The following is a 15,601-nucleotide window of genomic DNA, read 5'->3' on the forward strand; positions in this document are numbered from 1 at the left end:
AATGTTCCCCACACTTTTCAACATAATATACAAACTGTAAAATCTGTTAAGGTGGAAATTCTCTGGAATTTCTTGAAGTATTGGAAAGTACAGCATGGCAAAAGAAAGGGTTATATAAATAGTGTTCAAGCATTCTGTAACATATAGTGTTCTTAGTGTAACAGAGTGCAACTTATCTATATACACATATAGATAAGTAGATGTAAATAGAAGTACATGAGGTAAACAAAAGCACCAGTTCTTTAAATTATACTTGATCACATAGATGAGCCAGTCTCTGTGATAGTTCATCCTGTTTCATGGAAGCAACACTGGTGCCAACAGATCCCGTCTGATCCTGTGGTCATTCCAGACTGAGATCAAGGCCACCTTCATTTGCTATTTCTTGAAGCAGCATAGTCACTTGGTTTTGTGGTGTTGTTAGGATAGTAGTACTACTCATTGTGTCTTCCATTTGTTGTGTTTGAACATCCAGTGTATCAAACTGGTGATCAAATTTATCCATCAGGGCAGAAATCTTCTCAAGGTTCATACTCCTCAGTGTAGCATCCATAAACTTAACCACACCTGCCATGGACTTGGTTACCTTGCCCATTGTTACTGCACTTTGAACTCTGGCTGCCACAGTACTCACCTTAGCACTCATTCTCAAGAAATTAATTGCTTGATTCTTCCAGCAGACTGCATTTTCAGCAGGTATTTTTGCAACTTCTGTATTGCTTTTCTGAATGGCCTTTTTATCTTGCCCTTTTCAGCCTTTTCTTCTTTATCACATTTCTTGGCATTCCCATTAAGCTCTTTGGCAGCAAATTTCAAGTTAAACAGGTGTTTCTCCATATTGGACATGGTCTTATGACCTTTCTTGGAAGGTGACAGCACAGGGCAGTGGCACGGGTTTGATGTGAGGGTGTTCAGAGTTCCATCCTCCTCCTGACCCACACCTAGGTTTGGATCCCACTTCCTGTTTCTGCCTAGGCAGTGTTTCTGTCAGTATTTCTATTGGTGTGAATTGCCTAATTCTCTGGGCTTCAACCACAGATGTGAAAGGAAACTTTGACCTTAAGCACCTAAGGCTTTAAAGATGTTAAAGTGCAGATCTGTGTGACTACTGTCTGGCTGTTTAAAAACTTTAAACAGACGAATAAACAACTTGAGATTTTGTCCAAAAACAATGATTTGTGTTTCTTTGTATATCAGACTTTCTAGTCTCTATTGAGATGATAGACTACTTTGCCTCTTCCCCTCCTCCCCAAACATAGGACTAGTCCTACTAGCAAGGAAGTTTCACTTTCTATCCTCAACCTACAGAGAAAGAGATTAAGATCCGGTGTGACATCAATGAATTTTAGGAGTGGGTACCTTAGAAATAAGCATTCATATGCTCATCACAAACAGCCTTATCTCTTGATGAAAACACAGCCTATAATGAATGGCTTTTACTTTGATTATAGGGACATGTTTTGAATTTTGTAGGATTTGAATGAGGTTTCTCTATAATTACCTCCGAACTTCAGAGGGCTTTGTTTTTGTTTTTGATTTTTTTCCCCCCTTTAAGGCTTTTCAGTACTATGAAATTGAGAGCTGAAAGGAACTGAGATGAGAATTAAGTTTGGACATAGATGTAGATTCGAGTTGAAAAATGTTCCTGAGGTTTGCAGGATAGTTGATCAGCAGAAAGATTAGTAAAATGTAAGATAGTCAGAGGGACCATACACAGATGCTTGCATGTGAGGAACCCTACTCTGGTGATGCTTTCTTCTCCTCTCACTCCTTACTTTCCCTGCTTCCATATAAAGTGGCATCTTCCTGGCAGTTGATCATGATATGTTAGACCTGTTTGGCTTTCCCAGGTTTAAATGATGACTACAGTGATCATGGCTTCACGTTTCTCTTCCCCTGATACTCAGTAGGAGGGCTCAGACCCTAGGCCCTTGGTAAGAGATCACTTGAAACATTGCCTATTTGTTTCTTGTTTTCTTGGCTGCTTAATCATTCATGCCACTGGTGGTGTGGCTGCCAGACTCTGCTGAGACCACATGAAATAGTCAAGTCATCAGGCATTCTGTGGGAGGCATTCTGCCTCGTTTGTACTGCATGCCTGTCTCTGTAGGCACAAAGGTCAGAGATGGCTATCTTGAATTACAACAGTGTGGCTTCCACAGAGCCTGGATTATTTTATTGTCTCTTCTTCACCCTCCACCCACATATACTGTGTGGTCATGAATTACTGTCCCTCCAGAAGGGAAGGGATAGTCAGTTTATTCTCTCATTTACTGGTAGAGAACTGTGATGAGGAGAACATGAAGGCTTGCCCTGCTGGCAGTTTAACCAGCAGAGTCTAGCCATCTGCTCTTGGGCCTCAGCCTTACTGCAGCAGTTCTGGCCTCCATTCTTATTCTCCTATGAACGAAGGAGCTTAATCCAGGAGCATTTGGGATGCTGATAGAAGTCTTCTACTAACTGGGTGCCAAAGCTGTAGCTGCTGGTTTTCAAACTTGTCCTGTTCTCCTCCTGTGGCTCAGGACCTTGCTTCTGCAGTGGGGCATGGGAAGGGGTGGATGGAAATGGAAGCTGCTTTCAAAAAGAGAAATCTGACCTGGCCATAGGAATCCTCTGTTGGGCATCCCTACTCTTCTCTGACTAGTATTTTAGGGCCCTGGAAACCAACCTTTATATCTTATTTCCAATGTAGCAGGCCAGCTCTGAGTCCTGGCTGCTCTGTTTTTTAAATTAAGGTCTTCCTTGTTCTGTCCTGCCTCACCTAACTCCTATGAACCCTTTAGGTCTTAGAAAAGTCATTCCTCTAGGAAGGCATTCTTAATTGTTCCCACCCCATTCCCTGCTCCCAGGACCTTTTTTTGATATTCTCCCTTTTATCCCTTATGCTAGGAATTCTTCCCTAGCATATCATTCACCACATGTCATTGTAAAAATATGTTCTTCCTAATATGAGAGGCATATGGGTCTCTCTTGTCTATAGATTTATCCCCAATGCCTAGAACTTGCCAGGCTCTTCAGACATTTGAATGAAAGTGGGCTTGTATTTTCTTAAAAAATTTAGGTCATATACTTGGATCTAATTTCTTTAGGTCAGGAGACAAAGAAGAATTTGGTTTTGGATCTATTGAAATTAAAGCATCTGTGTGTAGTCCCCACACAAATATATGCATTTGAAATGCAAGTAAAAAGGTTATCCTTGGGGAAATAAATTTGGAAATCATTAGTAAGTCCTGGAAGGAAGCCCACTAATTTCCCAATGGTGCTAATAAAATGGTCTGGATTTGGTGAGATTAGAAGAATAAGATTATAGGGGATGGAGGACAGGATTCTCAGACTTCAATTAGATTTTTTTTCCCATGGATGTATCCATTTGTTTCTCATCACAGACATGGCCTCCACCTTTAAACCCCGGGAATGTAAGCTGTCTAAACAAGAAGGGCAAAGCTATGGCTTCTTCCTGCGAATTGAGAAGGACACTGATGGCCACCTGGTCCGGGTGGTTGAGAAGGGCAGCCCAGCAGAGAGGGCTGGCCTCCAGGATGGAGACAGAGTTCTTAGGATCAATGGTGTCTTTGTGGACAAGGAAGAACATATGCAGGTGAATGGGACATTTGTGGTACTTCTTTCAGGATCTATTCAGCCCCCACATCTTTGCTGATTATTATTTTGGAGTTCGATGGAGCTGTCCTGGCTGTAGCTGGCAAGGCAGGACACACATCTTTATGGCTGCATTTTCTGCCAGTTAATCAAGTCTCTTATACCTAACTAAGAACTGTACAAATTATTATCAGATTTCAGTAGTTTCAGGTCTAAAATGCATTGCCTAGTGCTGATATGCCAAGAACTATGCTAGGTAATTTCATATTTATTTATTTTTGTTCAATTCTTATCACAACCCATGAGGTACATATCATTTCACAGATGAGAAGTAGAGGCTCAGATAAATTATGTGTTCATGCAGTGAACATATGGCAGTGCCTGACCTTAACCCAATTCCACCTGTCTCCAAGTGGGTGCTCTTTTCACAATACCATTCTGTTTCCATAAGACCTGGGAGGAACTGTTATGCTCTAGGGGTATCATTTGCCTTTAGAAAGGATCAGTCCTTTTAAGAATCCTCCAGGCTGGGGTTGGACCACACTCTTGATTACAACAGTAAGAGAGGTCCAGCATAATCTGCACCTGGCTCTGGGGAGGGCTGAGGTGGAGATGGCTGGGGAATTATCTGCTGACTATTTGGGTATTAGGGATTAGCTGTCAGAATCCCCAAGGCCAGATGATAAACCAGCAATACCCCTCTGGTGGTTAATAGAAGGTTATTGGTTAAAGTTATCTTTTCTTCCTTTAAGGTTGTGGATCTGATCAGAAAGAGTGGGAATTCAGTGACATTACTAGTTCTGGATGGAGATTCCTATGAGAAAGCCATGGAAAAAAAGGTGGACTTGAGAGAGTTGGGTCAAAGTCAGATGGAGCCATGTGTGAATGGTAAGAAACTGTCTCCTATGATGAATGGAGGAGCACAGACTTGGACCCAGCCACGGCTCTGCTACCTGGTGAAGGAAGGGAGCACCTATGGCTTTTCTCTGAAAACTGTCCAAGGTAAGTTTGAGGGTGTGGCATGAACAATCAGCTTTCCAGAAGAAAGATATTATCAATGAATGACTTCTTTGATTAACTTTCCAGTTGCTATGGACATCCAACAGCAGCTGCACTCTACCTGCCCTTCCCTTTGCACAATTGTGCACTTAAAAATCAAAACATCAGACAGCAGCAGGGTGGAGGCTGGCACTGGGCATTCCTGGCCCCCAGTGTTTGTTAGGCTAACCAGAGGGTTAGGGGGTTGATTATTCTCTGATATTCTGTTCTAGCTTCCTTAGGGTGAGAGTGGAGGGGACATTGGGGAATAACAGGCCAGAAAAAGGAGGTTCTTCATAACAGCTACTTTTGAGTAAGAATGATATCTCTTTTCATCTCTCTGAGTGCCCAGGTTGTCACTCATTTATTCAATAAATTCTCAGGCACCTATTGATGTGTCAGACACAGTTATAGTTGTTAAGGACATTGCAAAAATCCTTACCCTCTTGTGGCATTTAAACAGTACCCTTAGCCATGGCCCAGACTTACTCTGAGGTGTGTCCCTGACCTCTAGCTGACAGTAACATAGTGATTTGAAAAACCACAACCATCAGGAAGTACTAGAAGTTCTGTTTCTGAAATTTCAGGGGTGCAGGCTGACCTGTGTTCAGTTGACTGTGGTTCAATAATGGTTTCTCTGGGATCGAGGCTGGAACCATAAAAGCTGTGTTAGCCTTGTGGTTCTACCTCCAATGTTGCCCCTCCTGTGTACTTTCTGGTACTAGAGAGGCTCTGGTGGTGGATCATAATTTGGCACGTGATAAAGAGCAAACCAATAGTAAACATAATCTAGTTTCCAAGGCTTATTTAGCCTGTAGCAAGAGATATAAACTGGCTATAATAGGTATTTCTCAAGTTTGTCAATTATTAAACACATAGCGTAGGTGGTCAAGGGAAGCTTGGCACTTCTTAGAAGTCCATTATCAGTAAAATGATAAAAAAAATCATGATTCAGAGTCTATTCTTTTGGTTCTTGGGCATTTGTATAAGGTGAATGGTTTAGATGAACTTCATGAAGAAAATGTTTTCTTCATGACAGAGGTAGAGATGAACTTCATGAAGAAAATGTTTTCTTCATGACAGAAGTATAACAAGGTAATGTGTTTAAGGAAGCAAAGTTTAAGTTACTATTATTCCTTACAAATAACTTATCTAGTCATTATAAAGCAGCCCTTTGCCTAGACTGAGTATCTTGAAAAAGTACATTTAATTAAGAAACACATATCATACCACCTACTAATCCAGACTGCATGTATGTATGCTTCCCCTCCCTCCTGTGTCTCTGTTCTCTTTAGCCTACATCAGTGAGATTTATTGACTTCATTGGTCTCTGATGGTTGGTGACAGTACTAATTAGAGGACAAAATGGAGTGGATGTCTTCTAATTCTTCAAATGCAAAGAAAGGGAGTATGGTACAATGATGCAGCATGGGCATGGTTTGGTACTTTCTGGTCCAAGAGGCCAGTACCACCTGAGATTCCTTCCTTTCATTTAGTTGGGCTCAGAAATTCTATTTAAATCAACAAAGACCAATTGAGTAATGGCCATATCAAGTTTTTCTAGGAGCTATAATTATAATTCTAAATCAAAAGCCAAAGCTATTTGAGTTAGCCCTAAAATTGGAAGTTCTAATTTTACATTATTGGGAAAAAAAGAACAACAACCCTTTAATGTTGTACTTCCTGTGTAATGGAGTTGTAACATTTGTCTACCCCCTAATCTTTTTCAGGTAAAAAGGGAGTGTACATGACTGACATAACACCTCAAGGTGTGGCTATGAAAGCTGGTGTCCTGGCTGATGATCACTTGATTGAAGTGAATGGAGAGAATGTAGAAGATGCCACTCATGAGGAAGTGGTTGAAAAGGTCCTTTTCTTGTTTTATCTTTCACTCTGCTCTCATTGGAAGTGACAGGGAGATAAGAGCGGTAGTTTATGATGGGGGAAATAAAATCATGGTTAGTTACTCTTTTGTATTAAGAACAAAAAGACTCATTAGTGGCCTAAGCAGAGTTGATATAGGGTTTTAAAAAAGGACTTTACTAGTTTCATGTTATTTCGAAGATGTTATTCTAAAGAACCATTAAATTTATCTTTTGGATTTGATTGTACCTGATTGGGAGTGTCCCCTGAATTTATAGTAAATTCAATGTTGAACCAATGTTACTAAAATACTTTAATATAAGCTGGAAGATAATCAATGTGGCAATGAATACAGAGCTGCAGATGGGGAGTACTAGAAGGCATTACCCCAAATCTATGTCCGAGCATGGTCCCATGATACATGGAAAATAGTCTGAAGTTTTCCTTTAAGGCTATTTGAAATCTTGATCATTGACCAATCTTATCACTTTATCATTATAGAATAATCTTTCAAAATATACCTTTACTTTTTTTTTCTTTTCCAAACTCATTTTCTAGACTTCACCTGAGAACTTTTCTGGGTTTTCTGAATTCTAGCTCTCACTTTGGTTCAGTTAGCATCTGTGTGGTTGAGGTCATACGTAGCAAGGGGAAAAATAACAACTGTGGAAGTGGAGGTAGACAAATGCCAGTGAGGTGACAGGAAACAGTATAAAAGCTGAAACTTAGGCCTTATACTCCATATTTTCTGTTGAATATAGACACTGTGTGCCTATCTACAGAAACTTTCTTATTTCCCAGCAGTTTTTGGATATTGATGTTGGTCCTCACCTGTGTGTGTTGTTGCAGGTGAGGAAGTCAGGAAGCCGTGTCATGTTCCTGCTGGTGGACAAGGAAACTGACAAGTACCATAGTGAGCAGAATATAAAATTCAAGAGAGAAACAGCCAGTTTGAAATTACTACCACACCAGCCCCGGGTTGTTAAGATGAAGAAGGGAAGCAATGGCTATGGTTTCTATCTGAGGGCAGGTCCAGAACAAAAAGGTAAGGCACTAGGAGAGCAGGAAACTTGGCAGTGTAACCATCCAATTCTTCATCTAAGTCTGACTCCAGAGTTCCATTAGTACCCCAACCCCCAATATAAGGGAGGTAGTAAGAAGCTAGAAAGCATAGCTGGGTCAGTTTCCATATCACATGGGGGCTTGATGATGTGTATGACCCTAGGTTTCAATAGCAGAATAAAGCAAAATTTTGGATCTGGGCAGTGGTGTGCTATTAAATTGGCCCTTTGGGGAGGTGGGGGAGGAAGCCCTAATTTGTAGCATTTGTTGATTTTTGTGGTATAAATACTCTTACCATGTCTGATTTCAAGCTACCCACATAATACAGAATGCAAAATTGAGAAATATTGTGCACAATTGGTACTCATGAGCTGGTGTGAGGAAGCCCTAGCACATCCCTAGATCTGAGGCACAGGTGCGAGTTGGGATCTCAGGTACAAACAGAACCAGGAATCTTTCTGATTCCTTGTAACTCAACATGCTAAATACAAAGGTCCTCCTAGGGAAGATGAGTGTATAAAAGTATGTAAGTTCAGGTCATGTAAACTGTTACACACCCAGACGTTGCTATTTTCTTTTTGTTCTATATGTATACATGAATTCATCAAATATTAATTTGGTTCATATTATGTAAAAATATCCTTGGGCCTTTGACACTATCAAGTAAATCAGATGAATTCTTCAGTCAAAGAGCCTACTAGTTAGATGAGATAAGATACATGTCCATAAGGGAAGAAACTGAAGGTTGGAGCAAGCTTTTCTCACTCTACCTCATAGTAGAGGTAGCACTTGAGCTTAGACTTTGTAATGTAAATAGAATTTGGACAAGTTGATGGAGCAGGGACAAGGAAGGCTGTTCCAGAAAGATAGGAGTTAGATGAGCAGAGCAAGGAAACAGGTACAGTTTGATTTATATCTAATGAGAAGCACAAAAAACCCAAGTTAGGAAGATAGGTTGGAGAGAGAAATGAAGGACCTTTTATGCCAGGTTGAGGAGTTTGGACTGATTCTGTAGTCTATGATGTTAACAGTTTTTTGAGCAGTGCCAGGGGAGGAAAAATAAGCATAGTCACTTGGGGGGCATTATACATCTTAATTATTCCTAATAATTCTATGAGAATTGCTGAAATTGAGGGTGCAGAGGAGATACAATTATATAAGGTCAAATAACTGTGGTATAACTGGGATCAAACTCAGGTTCATTTAGTTTCAAAGCTCATGCTGTTGCACTGGGGAGTGACTTGGTCACATATTGTATCAAGATGAATATGAAGGCAGATCTGTATTGGAGAAGACAAAGATTAGGAGCAGGGAAAGCGACTGGTAAGGTGCGATAGTGTTAGGGTAGATAGTTGAAGCACCAGGGAGTCTCTCCCATTGGCCAAGATGACTCAGGGGGAGGTTCTTACACTAAGTGCCTGAGAGCTAAGCAGATGAATGGATAGGGCTGAATGTGCCCAAAGCTAGAAAGAATGGATAGAACCCAAGGGTGCCAGAAGCTAGAAATATGAATGCATAGGGCCCTAGCAGAAAGCTAGAAAGATATTGGATAGGAAAAAAAAAAAAAGCCCTCCATTCCCTATCCCTATAAGAATCCAGGGCTTGACCAGGAAAGGAGATGGTCTTTGAGATGGGAGCCCACCATTCTCCCAGGTGGTTAGCATTGAAGAACTTGGCAGTTTATTAAATACGGGGAGTGGATGCTGAGGAAGAATCCATCGTCAGTGTCAGTGACTGGGGCAATGGTGCTCCCACTAACAGGTGACCAAGAAAGGAGTTTTTGGCAATATATATTGGGAGGGATCTATGGGATATCCAGTTAGAGATGCCTACCAGTTAGATGGAAAAGTGAAACTAAAACTTGCTGACCCTTAATGCTTAGCATGCTATTTTGTCAAGACTGAATTTCAGACACTTTTAGTAACAACATGATTCTTTTCTTAGAACCTTTCATTATTAATAGGCTGGGTTTATTTCTGGAGGAAGTTCTGAGCAGGAAATGAGACTGAAGAAAGAAGGCACTTATAGGCTTCTTAGAGTGCGTGTCAGTGGGAGGGACAGTAGCTGTATTCAGCATGCCTACTACATAGTTTATCAGGGCCTTGGGCTCCAGCAGAAATCCTAGTTTTATAGGGGCCTTTCTGATAATTTTTTTTTGGGGGGTGGTGGGGTGGTTAGGTCAAATCATCAAAGACATAGATTCCGGAAGTCCAGCAGAGGAGGCTGGCTTGAAGACCAACGACCTGGTACTGGCTGTCAATGGCGAGTCTGTGGAATCCCTCAGTCATGACAGTGTGGTGGAAATGATCAGAAAGGGTGGAGATCAGACTTCACTGTTGGTCGTAGACAAAGAGACAGACAGCATATACAGACTGGTAAGTAATACAAGGTCACATATTCATGCTTTAAGGCTGGGTCCATTCATGCATACCCTCACTTTGGCTAAGTTTCTTTTGGTCTTCTTTTCCTTCCTTCTTTCTTCTTTCTGAGCCAGTGCTGTTTGGCTGACTATCTTTTATTTACACCACCATGGCTACTGCATTCATGAGCCCATTATGTTAGCACTGGTGTTCACTGTGTCAGTTGATGAGAGAGACTGGATGATTTCAACTGGCTGAATCATTCTTTCTACTTGGTTAAGTTTTCACTTTAATCTTCACACTGGAAAGTATGTAAGAGAATGCCATGTTATTGGTACATGAACTTTAAGTTCTTAGATTCATGATTTTCAAAGAATTTGCAAATATAACTGCATAATTAACCATCTTTTAATAAAAATGCTTTAATATGTTTTTTAATTTTTTTTACAATATATTGCATTGATTATACTATTACACTTGTCCTATTTCCCCCCCCCCTTTATTACCCTCTACTCTGCACCCTCCTTCCTACCTGCATTCCCCTCACTTAGTTCTTATCCAGGGTCATTCATACAAGTTCTTCGGCTTCTACATTTCCTATACTATTCTTAACCTCTCCCTGTCTATTTTGTACCCACTATTTACTTATTCCCCGTATCTTTTCCCCTATCCTCCCCCCACCCCTTCACTGATAACCCTCCAAGTGATCTCCATTTCTGTGATTCTGTTCCTGTTCTACTTGTTTGCTTAGTTTTTGTGGTTTTTTTTAGGTTTGGTTGTTGATAGTTGTTTGTTGTCATTTTACTGTTCATAGTTTTTGATCTTCTTTTCCTTAGATAAGTCCCTTTAGGTCCTGGCTGGTGTAGCTCAGTGGATTGAGCATGGGCTGTGAACCAAAGGGTTGCCAATTCAACTCCCAGTCAGGGCACATGCCTAGGTTGTGGGCCAGGTTCCCAGTAGGGGCCACGTGAAAGGCAACCACACATTGATGTTTCTCTCTTTCTTTTTTCCTCCCTTCCCCTCTCTCTAAAAATAAATGAATAAAATCTTTTTAAAAAGTTAAGAGAAAAAAGTCCCTTTAACATTTCATATAATAAGGGCTTGGTGATAGTGAACTCCTTTAACTTGACCTTATCTGAGAAGCACTTTATCTGCTCTTCCATTCTAAATGAAAGCTTTGCTGGATAGAGCAATCTTGGATGTAGGTCCTTGCCTTTCATGACTTGGAATGCTTCTTTCCAGCCCCTTCTTGCTTGTAAGGTCTCTTTTGAGAAATTAGCTGACAGTCTGATTGGAACTCCTTTGTAGGTACCTATCTTCTTTTCTCTTGCTGCTTCTAAGATTCTCTCCTTATTTTTAATCTTGGGTAATGTAATTATGATGTGCCTTGGTGTGTTCCTCTTTGGGTCCCACTTCTTTGGGACTCTCTGAACTTCCTGGACTTCCTGGAAGTCTATATCCTTTGCCAGACTGGGGACGTTTTTCTTCATTATTTGTTCAAATAAGTTTTCAATCTGTTGCTCTTCCTCTTCTCCTTCTGGCACCCCTATAATTTGGATGTTGGAGCACTGAAAGATGTCCTGGAGGGTCCTAAGCCTCTCTTCATTTTTTTTGAATTCTTATTTCTTCATTCTTTTCTGCTTTAATGTTTCTTTCTTCCTTCTGGTCCACACCATTGATTAGAGCCCCAGTTTCCTTTTCATCACTGTTGGTTCCCTGTACATTTTCCTTTATTTCACTTAGCATTGCCTTCATTTTTTTCATCTAATTTGCAACCAAATTCAACCAATCCCATGACCATCCTGATCACCAGTGCTTTTGAACTGTGCACCTGATAGGCTGGCTATCTCTTGGTCACTTAAAAATATTAGCTCTTAGGCTTTGATTTGTACTTCCATTTGAGCCATTTTTCCTTTTTTTTGGGGGGGGGCTGGTCCCATCTGTTACATGTGAGGGGTAGAACCTTAGGTGTTCTCCAGGGCAGGGCAGCCCAGTTGCTGGGTTGTGATGTTGTATGTGGGGGTAGGGTCTGAGAGGAAACAATGGCGCTTGCTCCTCTCTCTGTTGGATTTCAGTCCCTTCCGCTGCTTCCCCCAAGCAAACTGGGTCTTTCTGGTGCTAATTCCCATGTGGGTAGGCTTGTGTACATTCTAGGACCCCATGGGTCTCTCCAATACACTCTCCTGTGAGGCTGGGAGTCTCTTCCTGCACAACTCCCACAGGTGTTTTCAATCAGTGTCCCGAGGCTCTACTTCCTGGCGTTGGGACCCTGGGTTTTGTGGTCTGTCTCACTGCCCAATTTCGCCTGGTTTGTCTGGGCATGAATGTGGCTTAGAGAGCCAGGCACCTTTTGCGCAGTGCCTTGCTTCACAGTTGCCACCTCGCTGGGTCTGCCAGCCACCTGTGCGCCCAGGGTCCACCCACTGTGGTCTTGCGCACGGGATGCTTTATGCACCCGGTGCCACCACTTTTTGTTCCTGGACCCCTCTCCACCTAGCTGCCCGACTCCAACCCTCCTACTGGTCTGGATGAATGTGTCTATTTTAATGCCTTGGTGGTCTGACTTCTATACAGTTCAATTTTCTGTCAGATCTACTTGTTATTTTGTTTCTAAATTATTGCTGACCCTATTTTGGTTGTGCGAGGAGGCACAGCGTGTCTACCTACACCTCTATCTTGGCTGAAGTCCATAAGCTTATTTTGAGGTGTTCCATGGGGTATAGCTTGAGCAGATAGAGAAGCTATAGTGAGCTAGCTTTTGGCTTAGGAGAATTGAAGCTGTTAGGAACAGGATAAACCATTTCTGCAGAATAGTGAGCTCCCAGTTGGTAGAAAAGGTCAAGAAATCAAGTCACTGCTGTGGTTGTTTTAAAGGGGGTTCTGGCATCAAGTCCTTCCCAACTTCTAATCTTACAACAGAATAATTTCACTATAATTTTAATGTTTTGGTTAAAAAGAGAATTTTGATCTGTAAAGGTGTCTGTCCCCATCTTCTTCCTCCCTCTTCCCCCCAAAGTTGCACAGATGGGCTGGATGTTTGAAATATAGCAGTGAATAGAACACCTAAACCTGTTTTTAGAACATACTGGACACCTAAATATTTGAATGAAGAATGAATAAAAACTATTAAGTGTTTTATATTATTGTACTTTGCCTCAGAATTAGCTACCACTGTTAGTCTATTTGCTTATTTGGATAGTGATGTTAGAGGTATTTTTGCATATAATGTCACTGATAATTTTCTACACTTTAAAGAGAGAAAGAAATGTGGAAAATTTGCAAGTATATCACTGAAAGGTCCATAGTTAGTTGAATTGGCTAACTAGGAGGTTCTGTGCTAGTGCTAGTCTCATTTAGAAAGGAAGATGTGGTCTTGTGGTTAGTAAGATAATAACCAGGGGACACCAAATCTAATTTTAGCCTACTGAACAGTATGACTTGGGGTAGAGCACACATTATATATTCACTTTCAATTGCTTAGGTTTTTTAACACTGCCTCACAGATGTCTTGGGCACTTGCAGGCAGCAATTTAACTACTGATCTAGTATCTCACCATACCCAAATCTACCCTTTTAATTCTCTTAACTAAAACCTAGTCAGCTAAGCTCCTATTTCTATATAAAAAAAATCAGTCTTATGTTTCCAGTTCAATGCATCTTCTATATTTAAGACTATCACTGCCTTCTTCTCATGGATGGTCTGGGAAATGGGATGGATTTGAAGTATTTAAGATAGGAGTTTGGCTAATGGTTACAACAATAAATAGTAAAACAGAGTACAACACATCACAGTGCTGGAGGGGTAGTGGTGGAAGCAAATACCAAAGGATTGGAATTAACTTTTAATACCAGGTGACTATATGATTGCTGCCCACCACCACTCCAGTTAATTATTATATATACTTTGGATTGTGATAGAAATAATGTCTTCTGTTACATTTTCTCTAAGTGTTTAAGGAGTTCTGAAGATCATCTTACTGAAGGGGAAGAGCCAGATGGACTTACTTTGCTTGAGATAGTGGACAAGTCACTCAATGTGTATAACCTCCTGCCAGGCAGACTGCCTATCATTGTTCAGTGGCTTCCTTACCATCACCAAGTCAGAAGAAACTAGTAATTCTGCTAGACTTATTTTTGGATCCTTGTATAACATTTGTGCTGCTTTTATTTTATGTACATGTGATTTGTTTACATGTTTATACGCATTACTCCATAACCAAGCTCAATCTTCCTTTATACCTTTCCTGGTTGGGGTAATAGAGAAATTTTACAGCCCACAATCAGATGTATCAGGAAGAGGAGTGGAACATGTATGACACCTTGTAAATGAAACTAGCATATTTAATAGTGTAATTACTCATATTTACAATTAATGTTTTCCCCCTTTATTTTCCAAAGGGTAATTTTTCTCCATTTCTCTACTATCAAAGTCAAGAACTGCCTAATGGTTCTGTCAAGGAAGCTCCAGTTCCTACTTCTGCTCCTCCAGAGATCTCAAGTCCAGATACTCCAGAGGAAGTAGATCATAAGCCTAAACTGTGCAGGCTGGTTAGAGGTGAAAATGGCTATGGCTTCCACTTAAATGCAATTCGTGGTCAGCCAGGCCCATTCATCAAAGAGGTATGGTAATCTAGTTCCAGTAGCCCAATAAACACAGCCACAATTAGAAGGGTCTGTTTCACTCATTGATGGTTTAGTAAAAAGGTTACATTGAAGACCTACAGTGAGTGGTCTCACTTGGGTTCAAATAATTGCTATCATGGTCCCAGACCCTTTAAGATAGCTACTAGTACATCCTAAGCTAACATCTTTTTTTCCTAAATACCTGTTCCCCTCAATTGTCTCTTTAGACACTTTCAAATCAAATAGAGTTGACATGACTATAGCTGACAGTCACTATCACCACTGACTGAGGGTGATACTTGTTTGCTTCTGTGCATTTGGCATAATGCCCTATGCTGGTAGTGACTGACAGTGAGAAGGCTATCCCTACAGCTCTCTGAAATTGGCAATGAAGAAGGGACCTATGCCTTCAACCCAGAAGACATACAATATGATAATCAACCACTGTAACCCTACGTATTTCAGTATGGAAGTTGTAGCCTTCACAAGCAGAAAGCATTAGAGCACTTTCCCTAACTTCTGTACCTAAAAGAGAAATAATGACAGTTCAATTCTCAAACTCCTCATCTCTCCTTCGAAGGGAAGCTAGTCTAACATTCCCTTATCTGTGTTTGGAAGTGATAACTCAAAACCTCTGTTCACAGGTACAGAAAGGCAGCCCTGCCAACCTGGCTGGGCTAGAGGATGAAGATATCATCATTGAAGTGAATGGGGAAAGTGTGGTGGATGAAGTCTATGAGAACGTGGTGGACAGAATCCAGAGCAGTGGGAAGAATGTCACACTCTTAGTCTGTGGAAAGAAGGCATATGATTATTTCCAGGCTAAGAAAATCCCTATTGTTTCCTCCATGGCTGATCCTTTAGATGTACCCTTTGATTCCAAAGAAGGAACATTGGGGGAGTCAGACTACAACTCACACATGGCGAAAGAACGAGTGAGTGGTGACACATTTTTTTTCCCAGTGATCTAACTTACCAGAATATGGAAAACCCTTAATAAGCGCACCTCATGAGCATGTTTACCATAGATTTCCTAAAATACTAGAAAATTACAATGT

At 40.9% G+C, this 15,601-nt stretch overlaps 1 protein-coding gene and 1 pseudogene across 2 annotated transcripts in view; one reads left to right on the plus strand and one right to left on the minus strand.

Moving 5' to 3' along the window:
* PDZK1 (PDZ domain containing 1) overlaps window positions 1-15,601 on the plus strand; it is a 31,038-nt gene that overhangs the window by 13,336 nt on the left and 2,101 nt on the right. For both annotated transcript variants that reach the window (XM_045817350.1, XM_045817351.1), the window contains 7 exons: window positions 3,387-3,598; window positions 4,350-4,599; window positions 6,366-6,502; window positions 7,348-7,543; window positions 9,739-9,935; window positions 14,319-14,540; window positions 15,188-15,478. In XM_045817350.1, the coding sequence (XP_045673306.1) occupies window positions 3,389-3,598; window positions 4,350-4,599; window positions 6,366-6,502; window positions 7,348-7,543; window positions 9,739-9,935; window positions 14,319-14,540; window positions 15,188-15,478 (1,503 nt within the window). In that variant the 5' untranslated portion in view covers window positions 3,387-3,388. The remainder of the gene's footprint in view (window positions 1-3,386; window positions 3,599-4,349; window positions 4,600-6,365; window positions 6,503-7,347; window positions 7,544-9,738; window positions 9,936-14,318; window positions 14,541-15,187; window positions 15,479-15,601) is intronic.
* LOC123804856 lies at window positions 248-846 on the minus strand (annotated as a pseudogene).

Source organism: Phyllostomus hastatus, unplaced genomic scaffold, assembly GCF_019186645.2.
Source record: "Phyllostomus hastatus isolate PE091 unplaced genomic scaffold, TTU_PhHast_1.1 phas_scaffold_216, whole genome shotgun sequence".
NCBI lineage: Eukaryota > Metazoa > Chordata > Mammalia > Chiroptera > Phyllostomidae > Phyllostomus > Phyllostomus hastatus.